Source organism: Nerophis ophidion, linkage group LG18 (assembly GCF_033978795.1).
Source record: "Nerophis ophidion isolate RoL-2023_Sa linkage group LG18, RoL_Noph_v1.0, whole genome shotgun sequence".
Lineage (NCBI taxonomy): Eukaryota > Metazoa > Chordata > Actinopteri > Syngnathiformes > Syngnathidae > Nerophis > Nerophis ophidion.
In genome coordinates, this window is record NC_084628.1 from 22,784,620 (window position 1) to 22,807,913 (window position 23,294).

A 23,294-nucleotide genomic window follows, 5' to 3' on the forward strand; every position below is an offset into this window, starting at 1 on the left:
TAGGTTAGCAATCCACCCCCACGCCGCTTGCCGGAAGACTCTGCGTTTCTGTCCTGTCTGTGTGCTGTGTGACCGGTTAGCTCCATGCTAGCGTCTGGGATTGAGGACGTTAGCCAGGTTTCCGTAAACAATAGGGCGCAGCTGTCCATCACGGTGTTTTGTGCTACACGGAGCCTCACCTCGTCCATCTTGTCCTCTTCACCATGAGGAGCGAGCGACCTCGCATTAGCCAGGAATAGACTTGGTATCGCTGGTCTGTTTGGGTTCATTTTTAGTCTGGCTAACACTCCGCCCCTTCGGCCACGACGTCTTCGCCTCCGCCTCCTCCTCACCGGGCACGGTAGCCATGGAGCTCCAGGGCTACGTGCTAATAACTCCTCCGGGATGTTGTGTCGGCTTGTAAAATCCACCGAAATAGTCTGTTCAGACCGCAATCCAATCTCCCAACAAATCGTTTCGGCTGTACAAACCCTGTTTCCATATGAGTTGGGAAATTGTGTTAGATGTAAATATAAACGGAATACAATGATTTGCAAATCATTTTCAACCCATATTCAGTTGAATATGCTTCAAAGACAACATATTTGATGTTCAAACTGATAAACATTTTTTCTTTGCAAATAATCATTAACTTCAGAGCATGATGCCAGCAACTTGTGACAAAGAAGTTGGGAAAGGTGGCAATAAATACTGATAAAGTTGAGGAATGCTCATCAAACACTTATTTGGAACATCCCACAGGTGTGCAGGCTAATTGGGAACAGGTGGGTGCCATGATTGGGTAGAAAAACAGCTTCCCAAAAAATGCTCATTCTTTCACAAGAAAGGAAGGGGTGAGGTACACCCCTTTGTCCACAACTGCGTGAGCATATAGTCAAACAGTTTAAGAACAACATTTCTCAAAGTGCAATTGCAAGAAATTTAGGGATTTCAACATCTACGGTCCATAATATCATCAAAAGGTTCAGAGAATCTGGAGAAATCACTCCACATAGCCGGAAACCAACATTGAATGACCGTGACCTTCTATCCTTCAGACGGCACTGTATCCAAAACCGACATCAATCTCTAAAGGATATCACCACATGGGCTCAGGAACACTTCATAAAACCACTGTCAGTAACTACAGTTGGTCGCTACATCTGTAAGTGCAAGTTAAAGCTCTACTATGCAAAGCGAAAGCCATTTATCAACAATATCCAGAAACGCCGCCGGCTTCTCTGGGCCCGAGATCATCTAAGATGGACTGATGCAAAGTGGAAAAGTGTTCAGTGATCTGACGAGTCCACATTTCAAATAGTTTTTGGAAATATTCGACATGGTGTCACCCGGACCAAAGGGGAAGCGAACCATCCAGACTGTTATCGACGCAAAGTTCAAAAGCCAGCATCTGTGATGGTATGGGGGTGCATTAGTGCCCAAGGCATGGGTAACTTACACATCTGTGAATGCACCATTAATGCTGAAAGGTACATACAGATTTTGGAACAACATATGCTGCCATCAAAGCACCGTCTTTTTCATGGACCCCCCTGCTTATTTCAGCAAGACAATGCCAAGCCACATTCAGCACGTGTTACAACAGCGTGGCTTCATAAAAAAAGAGTGTGGGTACTTTCCTGGCCCGCCAGCAGTCCAGACCTGTCTCCCATCGAAAATGTGTGGTGCATTATAAAGTGTAAAATATGACAGCGGAGACCCCGGACTGTTGAACGACTGAAGCTCTACATAAAACAAGAATGGGAAAGAATTCCACTTTCAAAGCTTCAACAATTAGTTTCCTCAGTTCCCAAACGTTTGAGTGTTGTTAAAAGAAAAGATGATGTAACACAGTGGCGAACATGCCCTTTCCCAACTACTTTGACACGTGTTGCAGCCATGAAATTCTAAGTTAATTATTATTTGCAAAAAAAAATAAAGTTTATGAGTTTGAACATCAAATATCTTGTCTTTGTAGTGCATTCAATTGAATATGGGTTGAAAAGGATTTGCAAATCATTGTATTCCGTTTATATTTATATCTAACACAATTTCCCAACTCATATGGAAACGGGGTTTGTATTTTGATAAAGACGGGAAAAACACGCCACTCAACAAACATGGCAGTAGACCAGACCTGGGCAAATTAAAGCCCGGGGGCCACATGCGCCCCAATCTGGCCCACCGGACATTCCCAAATATATATTTTTTTTATCTTTAAGATGTAAAGTGTAGCTGCCATTATGATGTGCAGTGATGTTTTCTAATGTCCGTAAGTCTTCAACTATACAACTATTCAATGGTTGGAATCTCCGCTTTTGCATGACATTTTAGTGACTTTTGTTGTCCTAATACCAATAAAATGTCGATACTTTTTACATAAAGGGGACCGGAACAAATTGCTGTATTGGCTTTATTTTAACAAAAAATCTTAGAGTGTGGCAGACCGGTACTTTTCAGTGGCGGTATGGTATCGAATATGATTCAATAGTATTGCGGTACTATACTAATACCCGTACACTGTATAACCCTACTAGTTACTATGGAAATCTACGTCACATCAGGTCAGACGAGGCACCAAGTAGTGTGGGTGGAGAGCGTTTCCACAGTGTTTCCAAAGCCTGAAATGCGGATGTCAGGGACAGACGCGGAAGGAGACTTTTACAAGAAAGTTCTTAAGCTTAGTGATATATCAAATATATCAGATTGTAGATGTTTTTTGTTTTTTTACCCTACACGTTCATATTTTGCTATGTTTGTTGCATTTTAGTTACATTTGGCTTGATTGTAAAATATGTCGATTAAGAGGAGGGTGGGGGCTAACGTTCATATGTTGTCAATATTCAGTGTTTTATCGTTCATAGGAAAAAATTAAATTCCATTCTGTTTTTAAGGCGGTCTGTCATAACATTTTTAGCATTCAATGAAACTTTATTGTGAGGTTTTGTATTAGTTTTCCTAAAAATAGATATACCGGCCCCCAGACACATTTGTTTCTCTCTATTTGGCCCCCGAGTCAAAATAATTGCCCAGGCCTGCAGTAGACACATAGCTAAATCATGAAATGCAACCTTACACGAGCAAAAATGTTGCATGATTTATCCGGGAGAGTCTTGATACCAAGTTCCTTGACCCAGACACACACAAATAAGTTGTAGAACTTTATGCTTTTCCAAGTTTTCATCTGTTTTGTCATGTAGAATTATGTCTGGAGCACAATAGTTCGACATAATCATTGATATCAATCCACAAATCTTTTTTTGATTAAGTATAAGAATAGATTCTATTGAATAGTTTGCATTTTGGCTTATATCTGTTTTTTGCAACAGAAAGATTTAAGCCTCTTTTGTACTAATTTGCGCGCTGCTTGCTGTACGGGAAGAAGTCCTTTGTGGGATTACAAGCAATTTATATTAATATTTGTGAGGACGTCTATTAATTTATCCAGGGGAAGTACATTTTTTCCTCCTCCTTTGGACCCAAGGGTTATTCATCCTTGGCGAGATGTTCACGAGTCTTCACTGCAGCAGCCGTGAAGACGTCTTATGTAAGCGCGCAAGCTCTTCAAACATCTCAGAGCTGCAGATGTTCAATGCAGACGGAAGACACCAAAGACTGCCTTGAGGTGCGTTCAAGGTGCTCCTCCGACTTCCTTTTTGAGCAGACTGCATTGAATTTGATCCTCTTTGATTTCCTCATCTGTCCAACGCACTTACTGGAGTGGAAGGACAGTTCTTTTTCAACAAAGTGAAGAAGATGCTTCTCACGAGGCGGGGAACGATGTGATGTGGGAGCAACATGAAACATCAGGCTGACTATTTTTAGGAGCTTCTTCCACACCTCCACCTCCCGCCCCTCTCTCTCTCTCTCTCTCTCTCTCTCTCTGTCTCTCTCTTTCTCTTTCTTTCTTTCTCGCTCACTCTTTCTCGCCCCTCTTCGTCCTCGTCTCTCGGCACCCCTCCACACTCAGCAGCTCGCAGCCCGCGACGAGGACCACCACCACCACCAACACCTGAGCAGAGTGGAGCATCGGGGCCGTATCAAAGCTGCCGCATGATTGAGCGACACCATCGTCCGGTCAACTTGGCTGCATCGTGCTCGCTGAAGTTGAAGCGACGAGAACATCCTGCGAGGCGTGTAGATTGCTCGCTGCTGTCCTTATGAATATTGATGGTTAAAGCACGGTTTCTTTTTTGTGCCGCATCTTCTTTGTGCCTACCCAGCATGCACCAGACGGCTTGCTTGCGTCTAACTTCATAAACGTCTCTTCAACGTTGGAAACGTCAGAGTCGTCATCACAGCAAAGGATCGATCAAGGAGCCAGAAACTGTTCTTACGCTTATGACTGATATTTTTATTGCCCTCCACCGGCGGGACAAAGACGCGTCAAGATGTCCACTTTTTTCCCAACGAGCTGAATCATGGATATTGTCATGGATAGGAAGAGATGAAGCGCACCGAGTAAAGCCACCGAGAAGCAGGAGCGGCATCCTCCTTTCGAGTGCTCTGCGGACACGATGCGCGCGCTGCTGTGAGACCGAGCGCCGCCTCGCAGGGAGATGGCGGCGGCCATCGCCAGCTCCCTGATCCGACAGAAGCGGCAAGCCCGCGAGTCCAACAGCGAAAAGGTCGTCACCAACAAGAGGCGCTCGAGTCCCAGCAAGGACCCTAGGTCTCTGTGCGAGCGACACATCTTCAGTGTCTTCAGCAAAGTTCGCTTCTGCAGCGGGAAGAAGAAACCGGTGAGACGGAAACCAGGTGGGTTGGCACAGCAACACTGTCAAAGGCGTCCCATCGGACGTCCGACATAAACTTATAAAATACGTAGTGGCTTTTCCATCATAGTGTACTTTGTTTTGCAGGCCAACTTTAAGATGTACATTAGAGGGGTCCCGACCCAACATTTATATCGGATATCAGTCCGATACAATCACTCCTGCAGCTTGTTTACTACACAGCCATCTAAATGTTCTCATATAAGCCCTTTTTTCTGTTTTACTCAAGTCATTTACAAAAAGCGAAACATGAAAGGCTATCGGCTACTAGAAGCTAGCAGCTACGCCACAGCTAAGCACAAAATAGCACACAAGCTAGACAAACGTAATACGTGTCCTTTATTAAACAATATTGCAGGCTAAAATACCACATTTGTTAATATAAGCGGATGTTAAATATTTATAGTTGCATATTACGTACACATACAAAGTCTCCCAGGCAGAAGTTTATTGGAAAGTAGATAGATAGATAGTACTTTATTTATTCCTTCAGGGGCTTAACACAAATTAAACGTATCATATTGTGGGAAAACAGATAACGTGGAATTTTTAGTCCGAATGGCAGTAAAGGGTATGTAGCCGTATTTATAAAAAAAAAAAAAAAATTCAACAAGTTCTCAACGTTGTTTTAATGTCTTGTGCCTGCTAAATATCTGCGCCAGGCCTCCATGGTTTTATTTCACATTTTCAGAGTTCTTTGCAGATCCCAAATACACAAAAAACTGTACCAAAAGGTAAGAAAAGTACATTTTGCTTAGTAGGTCACCTTTAACACCTTTGACTTCAAAAGTGTTGCTATGTTATAAGGTTAGGGTTTTCATACCTACCATTGTTCCTTGAGTATTTTTACTTGATCAAACTTTTTCTAGCATTCCAAACTACAAAATAATAAAAGTATGTATATATATCAGATTAATATCGGTGCGGGCCAAAACTCAAAGTTACAATATCGGTATCGTATCACAAGTGAAAAGGTTGTATTAGGACATCGTTAGCCCCTAACATAGTTTCATGGTTAATTTTTAAGAATACTTTCTGTTTTGGGTTCACTTGGAAGGAAAAAACAGAAGGCTCTCATTGTGAGATCACATGTTTTGTCGCCGGAGAAATAATGTCAGCACATCTGACAGCTTTCATGTTACACATTTATGAGCTGCAGCGTTTCCGTGGCGACAGCTTCTTAAAGGGACGTGACACAGTTTGCTTCAAAACGACACAAAGTACAACAACTCCAGTTAATCATCCACACTTTGCCCTGAGATTCTCACATTTTTTCTACGCCCTCCTGGAGAAGCAGAAGGCAACTTTTGGAGGAGAACACCCTTTCAAAAGCACGCATGCGAACAAACGTGAGGTGCCGTGGTTGGAGAATTCTGTTAGGATGCGTTCACACATGCGGGTTGTAGAGACAGTTTGCTCTGCTAGTATTAACTTCCTTTGGTCAGGTGTGATCTGGATTTGTTGCACAGGTGGACTCGAGGATTTTGCATGTGTGTGTGTGTGTGTGTGTGTGTGCTCCACATTGGTCTCAGTATGTTTTGGTCTATTTCTGCCAGTGTTAAGTACTCCTGGCCCACATTGTCATGTGGAGCATCATCTAATCAGCTGGTTGCTGAGTTCTGAGTTTTTGCTCACTGGCACTGAGGCGGAACGCCACAGAACCTTTCTATGTTGGACGCAAAAAAAAAAAACTGGCTTACGCCCTTTTTCTTTTCGAAGATGAGTATGCCTGAGCCGATATTCGATAAGCCAATGAATAAATTCTGTATAATTTGAAGCGTCATACATGCTTTGTTATTGTTACAAGCATAAAAACAGTAATAATGATAACCGCTGTAAAACTCCTGATGGTTCGTGTTACCGTATTGAATTAAAATGATGGAGAAAATGTGGTATCATGAAAATAAGAGGCATTAATGTAATTTTCCAGTAAAAAATGTCATACTACAATCTAAATTTTCATAAACACATTGCTGTCTTAGCAACTAAGAGAGTATTTACATTAAACATAAAGGCTGTGCTGTTTTTGCACAAAGTTGTTGATATAAACTTCCCAGTTGTAAGTGAAGTATATTTCTATAGTGTTTTTTCTCTGGTTCGTTTACTTTGTTGGTTCCCAAGGGGAAATTCAGATTTGCAGCACAATACCAATCAAGAGCAGCCGTACAGAACAGCCAGCTTCCCCTTAGATAGGTGGGAAAAAGGTAAACGTTGTGGGGGGATGTGTAAAAAAAAAAGGTTCGGTCTCAGCCTGGGCTTCTGGGGAGGGGATCCAGGCTGAGGCCAAGAAAAAAAAACGTAATTGCCATAAGCACACATAAACATGTTACATAGAATCCACAAAACTTGCAACAGAGGGGAAGGACTGGGGGCAACAATGGCAGGCTGCTGCTATCTAAAGCGCTGCTCAGCAGTTCATCACCCCCATCACGTGAGGTGAAGCGTTGAAGGCGTGGGATGGGACTGGAGTATGTATGTGTGTGTGTGTGTGTGTGTGTGTGTGGCGTGTATTTTTCGTGGATGCATGTGTGTGTGTGTAAGCCTGCTCTTGCAATCAGCCATGAGAGACAAGAAGGGAGTTTTTGTGTCTTCGCCGCACTGTCATTCGGGAGAGTCTCGAAGCCAGGGAAGCAATCCAAGTTAGAATGTTTTGTATGCGAGTGAAAATAAAATGTGCTTTTCACTCTTAATTGTCTATTACTGGTCCTCAATTTCATCCTGCAGGGCAGATGGCCCGATGTTATCCATCTCACAAAGTGTTCACAGTTCTGCCCGCATCCATCCATCCATCCATTTTCTACGTGGCAGCTTTCGGGTACTTTGAAGGCTGCCAGCAACTTCCAATTTGTCGACAAACCATACAAAACACTTACTCCAATCAGCAAATGTCCTGTTGTCATAATTCCGAATCGGTGGATATCTTCAACGTCCTCGACTGACACGGTCACCAGGCACGCGGCACTCCTTCTTCTCCCAAAAGTCCTCCATGTGTCCATCGACAACCACTCCGTCAAGACAGGCAGGTTCCCCCAAACCCAAGATCTTGTCATTTTTGTTGAGAGGCAAGTTAATTAGTTCCATTGTTTAGATTTGAAGAGCAGTGCAAAAAGAAAGTTAAGACAAGACAAAGAAGCAAGCAGAAGAGATAAGGAAGAGGGAAAGGGAGCGTCCACCATCAATGAGTACCAGTGAGACACAAAGCGCTTTACATAATGAAATCCATTATCTACACCATTAGGTTACATTTAAACTAGTGTGGGGAGTACACCTCCGCCTTCCCGGTAAGGTCTATTCAGGTGTACTGGAGAGGAGGCTACGCCGGATAGTTGAACCTTGGAATAAGGAAGAACAGTGTGGTTTTCGTCCTGGTCATGGAACTGTGGACCAGCTCTTTACTCTTGGCGGGGTCTTTGAGGGTGCATAGGAGTTTGCCCAACCAGTCCAAATGTACTTTGTGGACTTGGAGAAGGCATTCAACCGTGTCCCTCGGGAAGTCCTGTGGGAAGTGCTGGCGGTAAGTCGGACACGTTTCCGGTGAGGGTTGGACTCCGCCAAGGCTGCCCTTTGTCACAGATTCTGTTAAAAACTTTTATGGACAGAATTTATAGGCGCAGTCAGGGCGTTGAGGGGATCCGGTTTGGTGGCTACAGGATTAGGTCTCTGCTTTTTGCAGATGATGTGGTCCTAATGGCGTCATCTGGCCAGGATCTTCAGCTCTCACAGGATCGGTTCGCATTCGAGTGTGAACCGACTGGGATAAGAATCAGCACCTCCAAGTCTGAGTCCATGGTTCTCGCCTGGAAAAGGGTGGAGCGCCATCTACAGGTTTGGGAGGATACCCTGCCCCAAGTGGAGGAGTTCAAGTACCTCAGAGTCTTGTTCACGAGTGAGGGAAGAGTGGATTGTGAGATCGACAGGCGGATCGGTGCGGCGTCTTCAGTAATGCGGACGCTGTATCTATCCGTTTTGGTGAAGAAGGAGCTGAGCTGGAAGGCAAAACTCACAATTTACCGGTCGATCTACGTTCCCATCCTCACCTATGGTCATGAGCTTTGGGTTATGACCGAAAGGACAAGATCACGGGTACAAGCAGCCAAAATGAGTTTCCTCCGCCGGGTTACGGGGCTCTCCCTTAGAGATAGGGTGAGAAGCTCTGCCATCCGGGAGGAGTTCAAAGTAAAGCCGCTCCTTGTCCACATTGAGAGGAGCCAGATGAGGTGGTTCGGGTATCTGGTCAGGATGCCACCCGAACGCCTCCCTAAGGAGGTATTTAGGGCACGTCCGACCGGTAGGAGGCCACGGGGAAGACCCAGGACACGTTGGGAAGACTGTTTTCCGGCTGGCCTAGGAACGCCTCGGGATCCCCCTGGAAGAGCTGGACGATGTGGCTGGGGAGAGGCTGGACAAGCGACCAAAATGAGTTTAGGCTCATGCCCCCGCGACCCAACCTCAGATATGTGGAAGAAGGATGGATGGATGGATGGGGAGCACTTGGAGCAGGTGGCTAAAGTGTCTTGCCCAAAGGCAGTAACTTTTTTTTTTTTTGTATTATGACAATTTATTATTGGATCATGATGTACATTTTAATCTTTTGTTTTGTGGTTGTGTGATGTTTTTTGCCTGGACCCCAGGAAGAATAGTCTCCACTGCGGTGTAGACTAATGGGGATCCTTAATAATAAACTAAACTAAATAAACTAGGACGGAGGAAACAGGAATTTAACCTAGAACCCTCAAGTTGCTAGAACGACCGCGCTACCAACCGAGCCACGCTGCCCCGCAAATATTCTGTGGTGTTGAAACAGACCGACAACGACTTTGTTCAACAGGAAGTGAGCTCATGTGACGTCATAAAAACGGAAGTAAGAAACAACCGATCACCCAATTTGCATTTATTAAAAGAAACATTGGCAAACGTTTACAAATTAAAATGGAAGAACTTAGTGTGTGTATAGATACCTTTAGAGCAAATTCAACAATACGGTGATCATATTGGTTGCAATTATATTATATTATTTATTGTTTAGTTGAGAATAGGGCAGCATGGTGGTAGAGGGATTAGTGTGTCTGCCTCACAATACGAAGGTCCTGAGTAGTCCTGGGTTCAATCCCGGGCTCGGGATCTTTCTGTGTGGAGGTTGCATGTCCTCCCCGTGACTGCGAGGGTCTTCTTCCCACCTCCAAAGACATGCACCTGTGGATTGGTTGATTGGCAACACTAAAATGGCCCTAGTGTGTGAATGTGAGTGTGAATGTTGTGTGTCTATCTGTGTTGGCCCTGCGATGAGATGGCGACTTGTCCAGGGTGTACGCCACCTTCCGCCAGATTGTAGCTGAGATAGGCACCAGCGCCCCCCGTGACCTTAAAGGGAATAAGCGGTAGAAAATGGATGGATGGATCGTTCTGTATATTCGAGGGTCCTCCATCCCCCAACAGCGACAGAACCTATTCAATTGCTTTTGGTTGGGATTTTTTTTTTTTGCAAAAATTTGTTAACAGAGTATTCTTTATTTTTAGTATTTGTTTGTTTTATTAAACATGGATATTTAAAAGTTTTAACTCCAAATGTTATAACTGTTATTATTTTCTATTATCATTACATCACTACATCAATGGTTAATTTGGTCTCAAAAAAAGGAATTATATCGTCTATCGGCAATAATTTGTAGGTCAATATATCTTCCAGCAAAATGTGTAATCGGCCCAGGCTAAAAGATGAGATGTATCAAGAGTGAACTGGACGTGGAAATGTGTGCTGCCCCATGCCAACTTTATGCTTCCATCCATCCATCCATTTTCTACCGCTTATTCCCTTTCGGGGTCGCGGGGGGTGCTGGCGCCTATCTCAGCTACAATCGGGCGGAAGGCGGGGTACACCCTGGACAAGTCGCCACCTCATCGCAGGGCCAACACAGATAGACAGACAACATTTATGCTTCACTTACGCATATTTCTACATGCTGTGGTAACTTTGGTGACACGCGGAAGTAGTCGTTTGGGCTTTGCCAACATTTCATTTCAACAATGTAAAAAGATCGAGGCAAGGACAGAGTATTCACTTTTTCACCAATGCATTTAATACCTCAAATTCATTTTAATATTTATAAAGAGATTTTTTTATTTAGCATTTTGCCACCCATTGCTGTCACAATGTGTTCCTGTGACTCCAGCTTGGCAAGTGGGGCGGACAGCAGTCGCCACTGGTTGCGGCACATCAATGGCATTGGAGACATTGGAGGAATGGCCCGACTTTTTGTCATGGACGGCTGCTACTGCAAGTAGCTTTCCTGCATTCTAATAATAGATTGAGTAATCAAAAATAAGTCAATGTCTTTTGTATCCTTGTTGATAATCACATATGAATGATACAAAGATTAAAATATCTAAAACTGTGGCTATTTTACACAAAGTAAAGGAATTGCTCAATCAAACATTGTATATGTTGTGTAACTCACTGATTGTTCCCTATCCAACATTGAAGTGTGGAGTAGTTCCTGTAAAATATATTTAAACCCAATCTTCCTTCTGCAGAAGAGACCCGCAAGAAACATTTCTGAAACTGCAAGTAGGGAACCCACAAACCCAATATTCAAACAGTTACAGTTAAACCTCTTGAAATTTCATGAAGTGGTAGAGTTTTACATCCTAAACATCATGTACAAAGCACATGCAACATTTCTACCAGACAACATTCAAAACAGATTTGTAAAAAGAGAAAGTAATTATATTCACAAAGGAACTGAGAGCTTTAGTAAATCTAGATGTAAAACAGTTAGAATGGAAATAAAGTATTTCAATCAAAGGTGTTAGTTTATGGAACAAATTTGATAGTGGAATAAAACAATGTAAATTTTTCTCTGTATTAAAAAAAGTAAAAATCATGATGATGAAAATATATGACTGTGTAAAATGATGTTTTCAATACTGGTTTAAAAATGAAAATATCGCTTTGTAGTCGCCAACATTGCAAGTGAATTGTTGTACTTGTGAAAATAGGGGACAGATTATCAATTCTAAAAATATTAAATGGTAATACATACCGTCTAGAATTTGACTGCAGTTTACTGTTGGGGCTGGTACATCTCTGTACGCAACAAACTTAAAGGATGTCAGAGTGAAGCGAGCCTGTGTCAGAACACAGAAAAGCACTGAATGGCCACTAACATGACGACACATGTTGCTACTGCGCTAACGTCAAATATAATCCTGCGCTTGAATAATAAATGTGCTGAGAGTGTTCAAAGTGGACAAAAAGGGTGCTGATGCCTTTGGAGCACTCAAATGTTGATCCCAAACTGTATTTTGAGAGTGTGTATGTTGTGTTTCAGAGCCGCAGCTGAAGGGTATCGTGACGCGACTCTTCAGCGAGCAGGGCTTCTTCCTGCAGATGCAGCCTGATGGAACCATCAACGGAAACAAGGACGAGAACAGCGACAACAGTGAGTTTTCTCTTTAACTCCACACGGCTCGCGTGTGTCCACCTTCTTTCCCAAACGCACCAGCTATTTGGAATCATGGAGTGAAATCTGGAGACGTTAGCTGGCTTTCACATATATGTATATATGTGAAATCACATTATGTATGTATGTATATATATATATATATATATATATATATATATATATATATATATATACATATATATATATATATATAAATAAAGAAAAAAACATACATATATATATATATATATATATGTATGTTTTTTTTCTTTATTTTTTTAGATTTTATTTTATTTTTCTTCTTTGTCATGAAAAAGGGACATTTTTGTCATGAAAAGGGAGGTTTTTGTGGTTGGTGCACTAATTGTAAGTGTATATTGTGTTTTTATGTTGATTTAATAATAAAAAAATATTTAAAAAAATAAATTATTTTTATTTTATTTTTTTATAAAAAATTCTTCAATCGGGCCACGGCCCAGCCCGGTGGTTGGGGACCACTGCTCTAAGCCATACATCACCAAGTCCAATGCAAAGCGTCAGATGCGGTGGTGTAAAGCAGTGGTCCCCAACCTTTTTGTATCCGCGGACCGGTTAACGCTTAATAATTTGTCCCACGGCCCGGGGGGGTGTCCCTTTTTTTTTTTTTTTTTTTTTTTTTTTTTTTTCTTCTTTGTCATGAAAAAGGGAGTTTTTTGTGGTTGGTGCACTATTTGTAAGTGTATGTTGTGTATTTTATGTTGATTTAATGAAAAAAGAAAAACTTTATTTATTTATTTATTTATTTTTTTTTTATAAAAAATTCTTCTGCGGCCCGGTGGTTGGGGACCACTGGTGTAAAGCATGTCGCCCCTGGACTCTAGAACAGTGGAGACGTGTTCTCTCAAGTGATGAATCAAGCTTTTCCATCTGGCTATCTGGTTTAGAGGTTGCCAGGAGAACGGTGCATTTCGGACTGGATTGTGTCTTGTGTGAAATTTGGTGGAGGAGGAATTATGGTGTGGGGTTGTTTTTCAGGAGTTGGGTTTGTGAAAGGAACTTTGAATGCTCCAGGATATCAAAACGTTTTGGACAATCCCATGCTCCCAACCTTGTGGGAACAGTTTGGAACAAGCTCCTTCCTTTTCCAACATGACTGTGCACAAGTGCACGCAGCAAGGTCCATAAAGACATGGATTTGACTGTGGACAGCAAGCGCGTCATCTGTGGTCACCAAATCTGTGCCCCACCTTTCATGAAGGAAAAGGGGGCAGAGCAGAAAAGAAACGGCAGATCAACTGGTCTAAAAGGGGGGTTTATTTAAAGGCTAGAGTATACGAATGAGTTTTAAGATGGGACTTAAATGCTTCTACTGAGTTAGCATCTCTAACTGTTACCGGGAGGGCATTCCAGAGTACTGGAGCCCGAATAGAAAACGCTCTATAGCCCGCAGACTTTTTTTGGGCTCTGGAAATAATTAATAAGCCAGATTTCTTGCCGGAACATATGGTACAATACAATCAGCAAGATAGGATGGCGCAAGACCGTGTAGTATTTTATATGTAAGTAGTAAAACCTTAAAGTCACATCTTAAGTGCGCAGGTGAGCCAGTGCAGGCGTAATATGATCAAACTTTCTTGTTCTTGTCAATAGTCTAGCAGCCCCATTTTGTACCAACTGTAATCTTTTAATGCTGGACAAAGCGAAACCCAAAAATAATACATTACAGTAATTGAGACGAGACGTAACGAATGCATGAATAATGATCTCAGCGTCGCTAGTGGGCGAAATGGAACAAATTTGAGCGATATTACGGAGATGAAAGAAGTAATATAATATATGTATTTATATATGTATGAATTTATGTATGCAAATATATGTATATGTCCTAGAAGGTGAATGTACAGTGTGAAAAGAAGAAAAGAACAATAAGCAGGTAAATACTGCAATAGTGTCAAAATATGCGCTCTCAGGACCTAAGTACAGTACACAAATGTCTGACTAGCCAAAATCGTTCTATTTGTTATGTTAATTTAGTCCTGTTTTTTGATGCTCAACTACTGCAATTTAAATCTTGCTCACTAGTTGCTGGCATTATCTTATAGGTAGAGGTTGACATCACTTTGTTTTTCCAATATTGGAATTGAAGAAAGTGAGCGTAAAGGATAGTGCCGAGAAGTAGTGAATGATATTCACAGAATTAAAGAAAGAAATAATTAAAAACATGTTTAGGGGTTCGAGCGTAGTACTGCTATTTTGCACAATACTGAAACGGGGCAGTTTTTGTGCAAGCCAAAGACAATAAAATCATACCTAAACGGTGGACATGTATCCATAAAAACATGAAGAAGCTACTGAGGGTGTATTTGACGTAGAATCAGTTGGAATGAGATACCGAAGAAGTCCACTCTCCAAAATAAATGCTGTACATTATTACATTACTTCATGAAACTACTGTTAGTAGTCTGTTAGTACATTATATACAATTTTTTTTCATATATTTCTTATCTAAAATGTTATTTTTATTTTTAAAAGGCACGATACATGTTAAAATTGTGCTGTTTTGGGGTGGTTAGGAACCGATTAAATTGACTAAAACATTTCAATGGTAGCGATATGAATGTTTTGAGTTACCAGCTTATTCATAATTCTTTCCCCACAATAAAAAAAATCACCTTTCACTGTTATTTGGACACTTTATACAAGTTCTACATTCCTCAACCGATTCAACATCCAACAAGAAAACATTCACCACATTACCCTAAACACAAAATCCAATTTAAACATGAATATGTTTAATATGGCCATATTTCTCAAACAATTCCAAACATTTAAGCTATCTACAGTCGTCCCTTGCCGCATCGCGCTTGACATATTGCGGCTTCACCGTATCGCGTATTTTTGGTGGGATATTTTTTTAAAAGCATACTCCGCAATTTTTGGTCTCCAGTTTAGCATTTTCAAGCATAGAGATGACTTAATAAACTAAAAATATCAATATTACAGTAGTATTGGTCTCTAGAGGAGAGCAAACCAACCAGCATGGTAGCCACTGATGAGCTGAGCCTCTGGCGTCATTATTATACTGGATTAAAAGAGCACAAAGGAGACGACGTGGTGTTATTTCATGTTTAGAGGGCTCTTGTAATGTTGTAAAAACGTATTTAGAAGGTTTTTTTAAATGTTGTTATGCTTTGCTATGAAAATATTAGACATCTAGTTAATGATTTGTACTTGTCACAAATGTATTTATCGCAGTCCTGTTCGTAACCAACTAACAGCAATAAATGAGGAAGTGTGTTTCTGACAGTCTAAAAACTCCCAGCTTCCACAAAAATCCACTGTAGTCATCCCAAAAATGTTATTTGAAAAAAAAACAATTTTTTTCATACTTCTGGAACTATTTAAACCTTTCTCGCATTGATAGATTCTGGCTGCCAATTTTCTGCATCCACAAAATTCCGACTTTTCCCGTTATTCCGCATTTTATTTCAGATTCAGCTCTACAGCAAAGACACACAATTTCTACGTTCTATCAGAGGTGGGTAGAGTAGCCAGAAATTGTACTCAAGTAAGAGTACAGTTACTTTAGAGATTTATTACTCAAGTAAAAGTAAGGAGTAGTCACCCAAATATTTACTTGAGTAAAAGTAAAAAGTGTGTTGTGAAAAAACTACTCAAGTACTGAGTAACTGACGAGTAACCTGATTACGGCAACAAATAATGCACAAAAACATAAAAATAGCAATGAGCAAATTCAGAGCCAGGAATAACTCTTAAGCAACTAAAACAATAATATATATTAAATAATAGTAAATTAAATTAAAATAAAAAAAATGGCACATTGAGCCACAATAACTTAACAGCACATAGCCTCAGTAGGCCTTCATTGATTTGATTGATTGATTGATTGATTAAAACATGTATTAGTAGATTGTACAGTACAGTACATATTCTGTACAATTGACCACTAAATGGTAACACCCCAAAAAGTTTTTCAACGTTTATCAATTACATAGAAAATGACCAAGTCGTGGTGATCTACCTCATATATACATATACATACACACACATATCATTTATACACACACATATCATTTATACACGCGCAAATCATTTATACACACACATATCATATATATATATATATATATATATATATATATATATATATATATATAATATGTATATATATACACATATATTTATATATACAGTATATAATTTATATTTATTTTGCCGTTTTTGTTCACATGTTGAAAGTGTTTTAATGAATATACATGCATGTTTAACATATAGATTCCTATCTTTCATGAAGACAAGAATATAAGGTGGTGTATTACCTGATTCTGATGACTTGCAATGATTGGATTCAGACGTCCACGTTTTCAAATGGAGGAGAAAAAAAGTTCCTCTTTTCTGTCCAATACTACATGAAAGTCGTTGGTTTTTGGCATCTTATTTGTCCAGCTTCCATATTCGTTTTTATACACTTTACAAGAAATACATTGGCGGCAAACTCCGTGGCTTGCTAGCTTGTTTGCGCTGGTTTTCGGAGACTCTTATTTTGTTAGCGCAGGCGCGATGGAGCGGCACTTTTATTGTGAAGACAGGAACTGTGCGATCAGTCTTTAGGCTTTTGACGGGAAGTACGGTTGAAATAAAAAGTGTCTTTTTTCCTTTACACTTTTGATTGATTGATTAAAACTTGTATTAGTAGATCGCACAGTACAGTACATAATCCGTACAATTGACCACTAAATGGTAACACCCGAGTAAGTTTTTCAACTTGTTTAAGTCGGGTTATGTGACCGCCTGGCTCTGTTTGATTGGTCCAACGTCACCAGTGACTGCATGTGATTGGTGAAACGCAGGCATGCGTAGATTCTACTTTGAAGCTCTGTCATTAACCAAAAGAAATATTAATAGATCGATTAAAAAAAAGTAGCGAGTAGCGAGCTGAATGTAGACAAATGGAACGGAGTAAAAGTAGCGTTTCTTCTCTATAAATATACTCAAGTAAAAGTAAAAGTATGTTGCATAAAAACTACTCGTAGAAGTAAAATTCATCCCCAAAGTTACTCAAGTAAATGTAACGGAGTAAATGTAGCGTGTTACTACCCACCTCTGCGTTCTATGTAGGTTGTTTCAGGTGTTGAGTAAATGCAACCACGGTGATATCGCACATGAATCACATGGACATACATGTCAATAGTAAATAAATCCGATCCGTGCACTGAACGGGAGTTTGGACTGTAAGACCTACAGATTAAATTCATGTCGATGCTTTGGAAAAAGAACCGGTCTTTGTCTCCCAGTTCTCCCTGAGAGGATTAACATCAGCCATCGCCACAGGCCGCCTCCTCTTCTCCTTCCTCCTCTTCATCCTCACCCACAATGCTCTTTTATCATTTGGCAGCACAGCAGCTTGTACACCAGCCAGTCCAGAATCCACACAGATGTTTATGATCCCACTGCATTCTGCTTGGCTCAAAGACTGCCATCTTGTTTGCAGCGACATCTTAAAGCGGCATTACGCAACAGCCTTCGCCGACACGGAAGCGCCCCAACATGCTCAAATGGCTTCTTGCGTTACAATTGAAAAGTGAGGAACGGCGTTTGTTCTTTGAGTACAGTGGAACCTCGATTTACGAACCCTTCTATTTGCAAACTTTTCGATCGGGACAAATATGCCTCGGTCTGCAAACCACGTCTTTGTATATGAACGCTTCATTTATGTTGTCTCCCGCTGGCAGCCATTTTGTGCTTGCTCCTCGTATTGAAGAGATTGAGGATGCCGGCTTCGTACTAAAGCAAGTTTTTCATTGGGATGAGAACAGACTTTTCTGTAAAAAGATGCCAAAGCGGACTTATTTCACAGCAGAGGAGAAGACTGCCTCTCGTTCAGCGCCAACTCTTCCAAGAGCGCACGGATACAGCCTTTCCTTTCTCAATCAATCAATGAATCAATCAATCAAAGTTTATTTCTATAGCCCTTAATCACAAGTGTCTCAAAGGGCTGCACAAGCCACAATGATATTCTCTGCTCGGATCCCACATTTTCTCCTTTCTACCCTCTCATACTTTAAGTGGATTTTACTATTTTTTAAAACATTGGCTTATTGGATTTTTTTATAATTGCAGTCCAGAAATAACAATTAAACACATGTCAAATGTTCTTTTTTTCCTCCCCCAAACAAGTAACCCACAAAAATTGTATATAACATTTAAAAGAAAAAAACAAAAACAAAACATGTATCAGTCAATTAAGTACAAGCAAATATCGACATGAAGCCACAGACAACTGCACTCCTAAGTGTCCCCAACACGGTGCAGCAATACACAAAAGCAGACAAAAGGCTCATCAATTATCTACCTTTCAATTGAGGTAACATTTGAGATCAGTCTCTTTTACATGTTTCAAGATACCACCCCATACTTCCTAAAACTTTACAGAACAACCGTTCAATGTCGTAATTGTATCCGATTTCGGGAAATAAATTGGGCGGTGTAGCTCGGTTGGTAGAGTGGCCGTGCCAGCAACTTGAGGGTTCTAGGTTCGATCCCCGCTTCCGCCATCCTAGTCGCTGCCGTTGGGCAAGACACTTTACCCACCTGCTCCCAGTGCCACCCACACTGGTTTAAATGCAACTTAGATATTGGGTTTCACTATGAAAAAGCGCTTTGAGTCACTAGAGAAAAGCGCTATATAAATATGATTCACTTCCCTGATTCACACTCTAATCCAGCAGGTGTGGCAGGGATGCGCTGTGGCTTTCCAATTTAACACAATAAGTCTTCCAGCCCACAAAGTAGTCGATGCTACCAAGTTCTTTGCTAAAAGAATGATGATAGAGAAGTTACTCCAAATAGTCTGCTTAGAGGATTCGGTTTTATCTTTTCACCAAAGACGAAGTATTAAAAATGTCAGCTCAATAACTGCACAGGGATGAGCGAAGCCAAAACATATGTATTAAATTAGCTGGGACTGTTGACACCGATCATACCGATATTCCCTAATGCATCTTAGCCAGCCGGACCTTGGTATAATAAGTACGATGTATTGGCTTGCATTGAATAAGGCTGTGTCTCGCACAAATGGAAGACTTACGAACTCTACTTAAAAACTCTGTCCAGCTGTCCTCAAATAAGGTCACTCCTAAGTCAACCTCGCAAAGTGACTTAATTGAATTAAGAGACTCTGGGCTTGAATGAAAATGTAATTGTAAATACATTTGAAGTCGGAAGCAATGTCCAAAAAGCATCTGAAACTGTCAGTCGGTAAGTTTTGGAAACCTGAAAAAAGTATTACGAACAAAACTGCGGATCTGTAGATCTCTAAAAACAAACGTGTTGATTAGGGACTGAACATTGATCACAAAGTTGCTGGAAAAAGGAAAACGTTTAGTCAATGTATAAATCTTCAATATTGTTTATCCCCAGACTTGACAGATTGGATTTTTTTAAATGTTTATTATTGTAGCAATATGGTTATTAAAGCTGAGGGTTTTGTTTTTTCTGATCGTTTGTGAGGGCACCAAAGGGACTTTTGTGTTGGCAGAGCAGCGCATGCAGAACAGTTCAGCTTGTCATTGTTTTGCCTTGTTAATAAAGAGGTAGTCTATACCTCTTTTATATACTATAATTATTTGATACTTGTTTAGATTGACAAATGTGCTGTTTGAGACTGTAATTCATCACCTCTTTGTTGGTGTACTTCATATTGTATTCAAAGTGCAGAAACCTTAAAACTAAATTATGGACTTGTTTCGAGGCTGGAACCTATTATCCTTTTTTTACATTGTTTCTTTTGGAGAAATGCGTATGACTCTACAAACTTTTCAATTCACAAACCCTGTTCGAGAACCGAAAAGTTTTTACATCGAGGTAGTTTTTCACACATTACAAAGTGCTGCCAGCAGAGGCCACTGTTGCTCTCTGACTAAAATCGCTGCATGAGGCACAAGATTTAGATTAGGATTGGACGCTTTTTGAGCATACACACTTTCTCTCTCCGTGGTCTTTGTTTTACTGCAGCACTCTTCAACCTGATCCCAGTGGGTCTGCGGGTGGTGGCCATGCAGGGCGTGAAGGCTGGACTCTATATGGCCATGAATGCTGAGGGCTTCCTCTACACGTCTGTAAGATTACCATCCATCCACGCATGTGCTCATTCATCTGCTGGCAGCTGACTTTTCAATGTTTCCTCACGTCCGCCTCCATCTTCATACTTGCAACTCCTCCTTGTCACTGATGCAGTTCCATACATTATTCAGCCTAAAGTGTCATTCCTCGTCTGCCGATTGTCTCCGCTCATCTCTTCATTGAGATTGCGTGCAAAAGGAAATATTAACGCCAGTGTGTGTTCTCCAGGACATCTTCACGGCCGAATGTAAGTTCAAGGAGTCTGTGTTCGAGAACTACTACGTCATCTACTCGTCCACGCTGTACCGGCAGCACGAGTCAGGCCGAGCCTGGTTCCTGGGCCTCAACAAGGACGGTGTCATCATGAAGGGAAACCGAGTAAAGAAAACCAAACCCTGCTCGCACTTTGTCCCCAGACCCATTGAAGGTAAGACCGTCGTAAAACGCCCTCATTTACGTCTATCGTTTTAATTTTTACATATATATATATATATATATATATATTTTTTTTTTTTTGTTATTCTCTTGTGTGGATGCCTCAAAGGTGACGTTTTTCCTCAAATCCTTAAGGCTTTGTGTTTGCTAATAGTTCTGATCGTGTTTTTTGTGTGTGTCTGTGTGTATGTGTATGTTTTCTTATCTTCTTGTATTTTTGTTTTGTTTTGTTTTGTACATCACTTTGTTTTCCACTTGCCCGTGTAAGACAGATTAGATATAAATAAAGTTCGATTTGATTTGATAGACCTCTCTGAGCTCGTTTGCCCCACTTTTATTTTGAAACATTGTTTTTACCAAAATTTCTCCGTTTTTGTACGGCATTTTTTCCAAATGTATCAAACATGACATATCAACTTTTTCAATTGATACGATACTGATATCGGAGCCTGCAGCATAGGCCGATACGGCTGTTGATCCGGTATGATATCAGCAGGAATCCTACACACTTCATATTTTGTAATGTGGAATGTTATGAAAGGTTTGATCGAGTAAACTGAGTCAAACAGAGAACAATGGTAGGTATAAAAAAAACACTAACCTATTTATTGTCAACCGTCTGCAATAGGCTGATGCTGTCTTTTAATGAAGTTGAAATGAAGTGGTGTTTGTTTTTGGCAACACCTAGTGGCCACAATCATTTTTGTAGTTAAGCTCATGACACAGTAAGTTGAATGATGCGGACACATTTGTTACTGGATAAGTTCTAATATGCTTCTTCTACCATGAAGACTTTGTATGTGTAAGTAATATGCTACTATAATTATTTGATACTTGTTTATGTTGACAAATGTGTTGTTTAAGACTGCAATATTGTTCAATTAATTATTACATGTCAATCAATCAAAGTGTATTTATATAGCTCTTAATCACAAGTGTCTCAAAAGTCTGCACACACAACAACATCCTCGGCTCAGATTCCACATGTCTAGCTTGTGTGCTATTGTGTGCTTAGCCGTTGTGTAGCTACTAGCTCCGACTAGCCCAGGGGTCGGCAACCTAAAATGTTGAAAGAGCCATATTGGACCAAAAATACAAAAACAAACAGGTCCGGAGCCGCAAAATAATAAAAGCCATATAACATACAGATAGTGTGTCGTGAGATATAAATTGAATTAAGAGGACTTAAAGGAAACCAAATGAGCTCAAATATAGCTACAAATGAGGCATGATGATGCAATATGTACATATAGCTAGCCTAAATAGCATGTTAGCATCAATTAGCTTGCAGTCATGCAGTGACCAAATATGTCTGATTAGCACTACACACAAATCAATAATGTCAACAAAACTCACCTTTGTGCATGAATGCACAACGTTAAAAGTTTGGTGGACAAAATGAGACAGAAAAAGAAGTGGCATAAAACATGTCCCAGAAAGTCGGAGAAAGTTATACAGGTAAACAAACTTTGGTGAGTTCAAGGACCACCAAAATTAGTAGGACAAAACGGCGCTCGCCAAATACTTGAATCAGTGAGGCATGTTTAATAAAAATAGTGTGCTTTATGACAATTAGGGAGGTTTGCGTCATGTTTGTCTTCCTACAGAAACTATATTAAAACAAAAATATTTTTTTCCCTTTCATCTTTTTCCATTTTCCATGCATTTTTGAAAAAGCTCCAGAGAGCCACTAGGGCGGCGCTAAAGACGGCTCTAGAGCATCAGGTTGCCGACCCCCGGACTAACCTATTGTCTACTAAGTCTACCTTTTGTAAATGACTTGATTCAAATAGAACAAATTGTGTGTTAACATTTAGATGTTAACTAGCGGTCCAGCTTTCCACAAGCAAACACACTGCAGAATTGCTTGTATCAGACATTTTATATGCAAACGATATATTCCGATATAGTTTTTTTTGCCGATATTGGACCGATATCTGATATAACTATTGCCTCAGGTCACACATAGTATCAAACTAGTCTGTTTGCTGATTCTGCGGCATCGTGTGCCCAAACAAATAATCCCACACTATGGGGACTCGGTCTCTGTTTTTCTATTTTTCTCTTTGAGTTTGACTGCAAAATAATCCACCAAAAAAAGTTGTGAGTGAAAGCAATTTGAATTAAAAAAATGTGAGACAGACTATTGAGTTCAATAAAGGTGGGGTACAGTACAACTAGTGAAATTGAGAATAACTTCATTACTTGGTTCTGTTGTTAAATTAGATTTAAAAAACATGAGATCATTTTTGATGGCAAAAAGCAAGAAGTATTAGATAATCGGCACTTTGGATAAAGTTTTTCATATTTCCTGTTTTTAAAGACAAAATCCTGTGTTTGCGTGCACCTTGATACATTTTGTACATTAATATATGCTAAGCTGTCTGAACAAAACTTTTTAGCTGTGTGTTACAGCTGCGTAGCTAATCAGTGTTATTTTCACAAGACAAAATGATCCCCAGGCAGGACGTTAGACACCTTTGGCTTGGAGGTTCTAATGTATCTTCAAAGTTTGCTTAGCATAGGCTTAGCGTGACAACGA

General features: G+C 40.5%; 1 protein-coding gene across 3 annotated transcripts in view; it reads left to right on the forward strand.

Moving 5' to 3' along the window:
- LOC133536944 (fibroblast growth factor 12-like) overlaps positions 1-23,294 on the forward strand; it is a 70,222-nt gene that overhangs the window by 34,763 nt on the left and 12,165 nt on the right. For 2 of the 3 annotated variants that reach the window (XM_061877689.1, XM_061877690.1), the window contains exons 2-4: positions 12,083-12,193; positions 20,210-20,313; positions 20,546-20,744. In XM_061877689.1, coding sequence (XP_061733673.1) covers positions 12,083-12,193; positions 20,210-20,313; positions 20,546-20,744 — 414 coding nt within the window. Of the gene's footprint in view, positions 1-3,984; positions 4,738-12,082; positions 12,194-20,209; positions 20,314-20,545; positions 20,745-23,294 lie in introns of those variants that run through there. The other variant, XM_061877688.1, reaches the window with a different exon arrangement.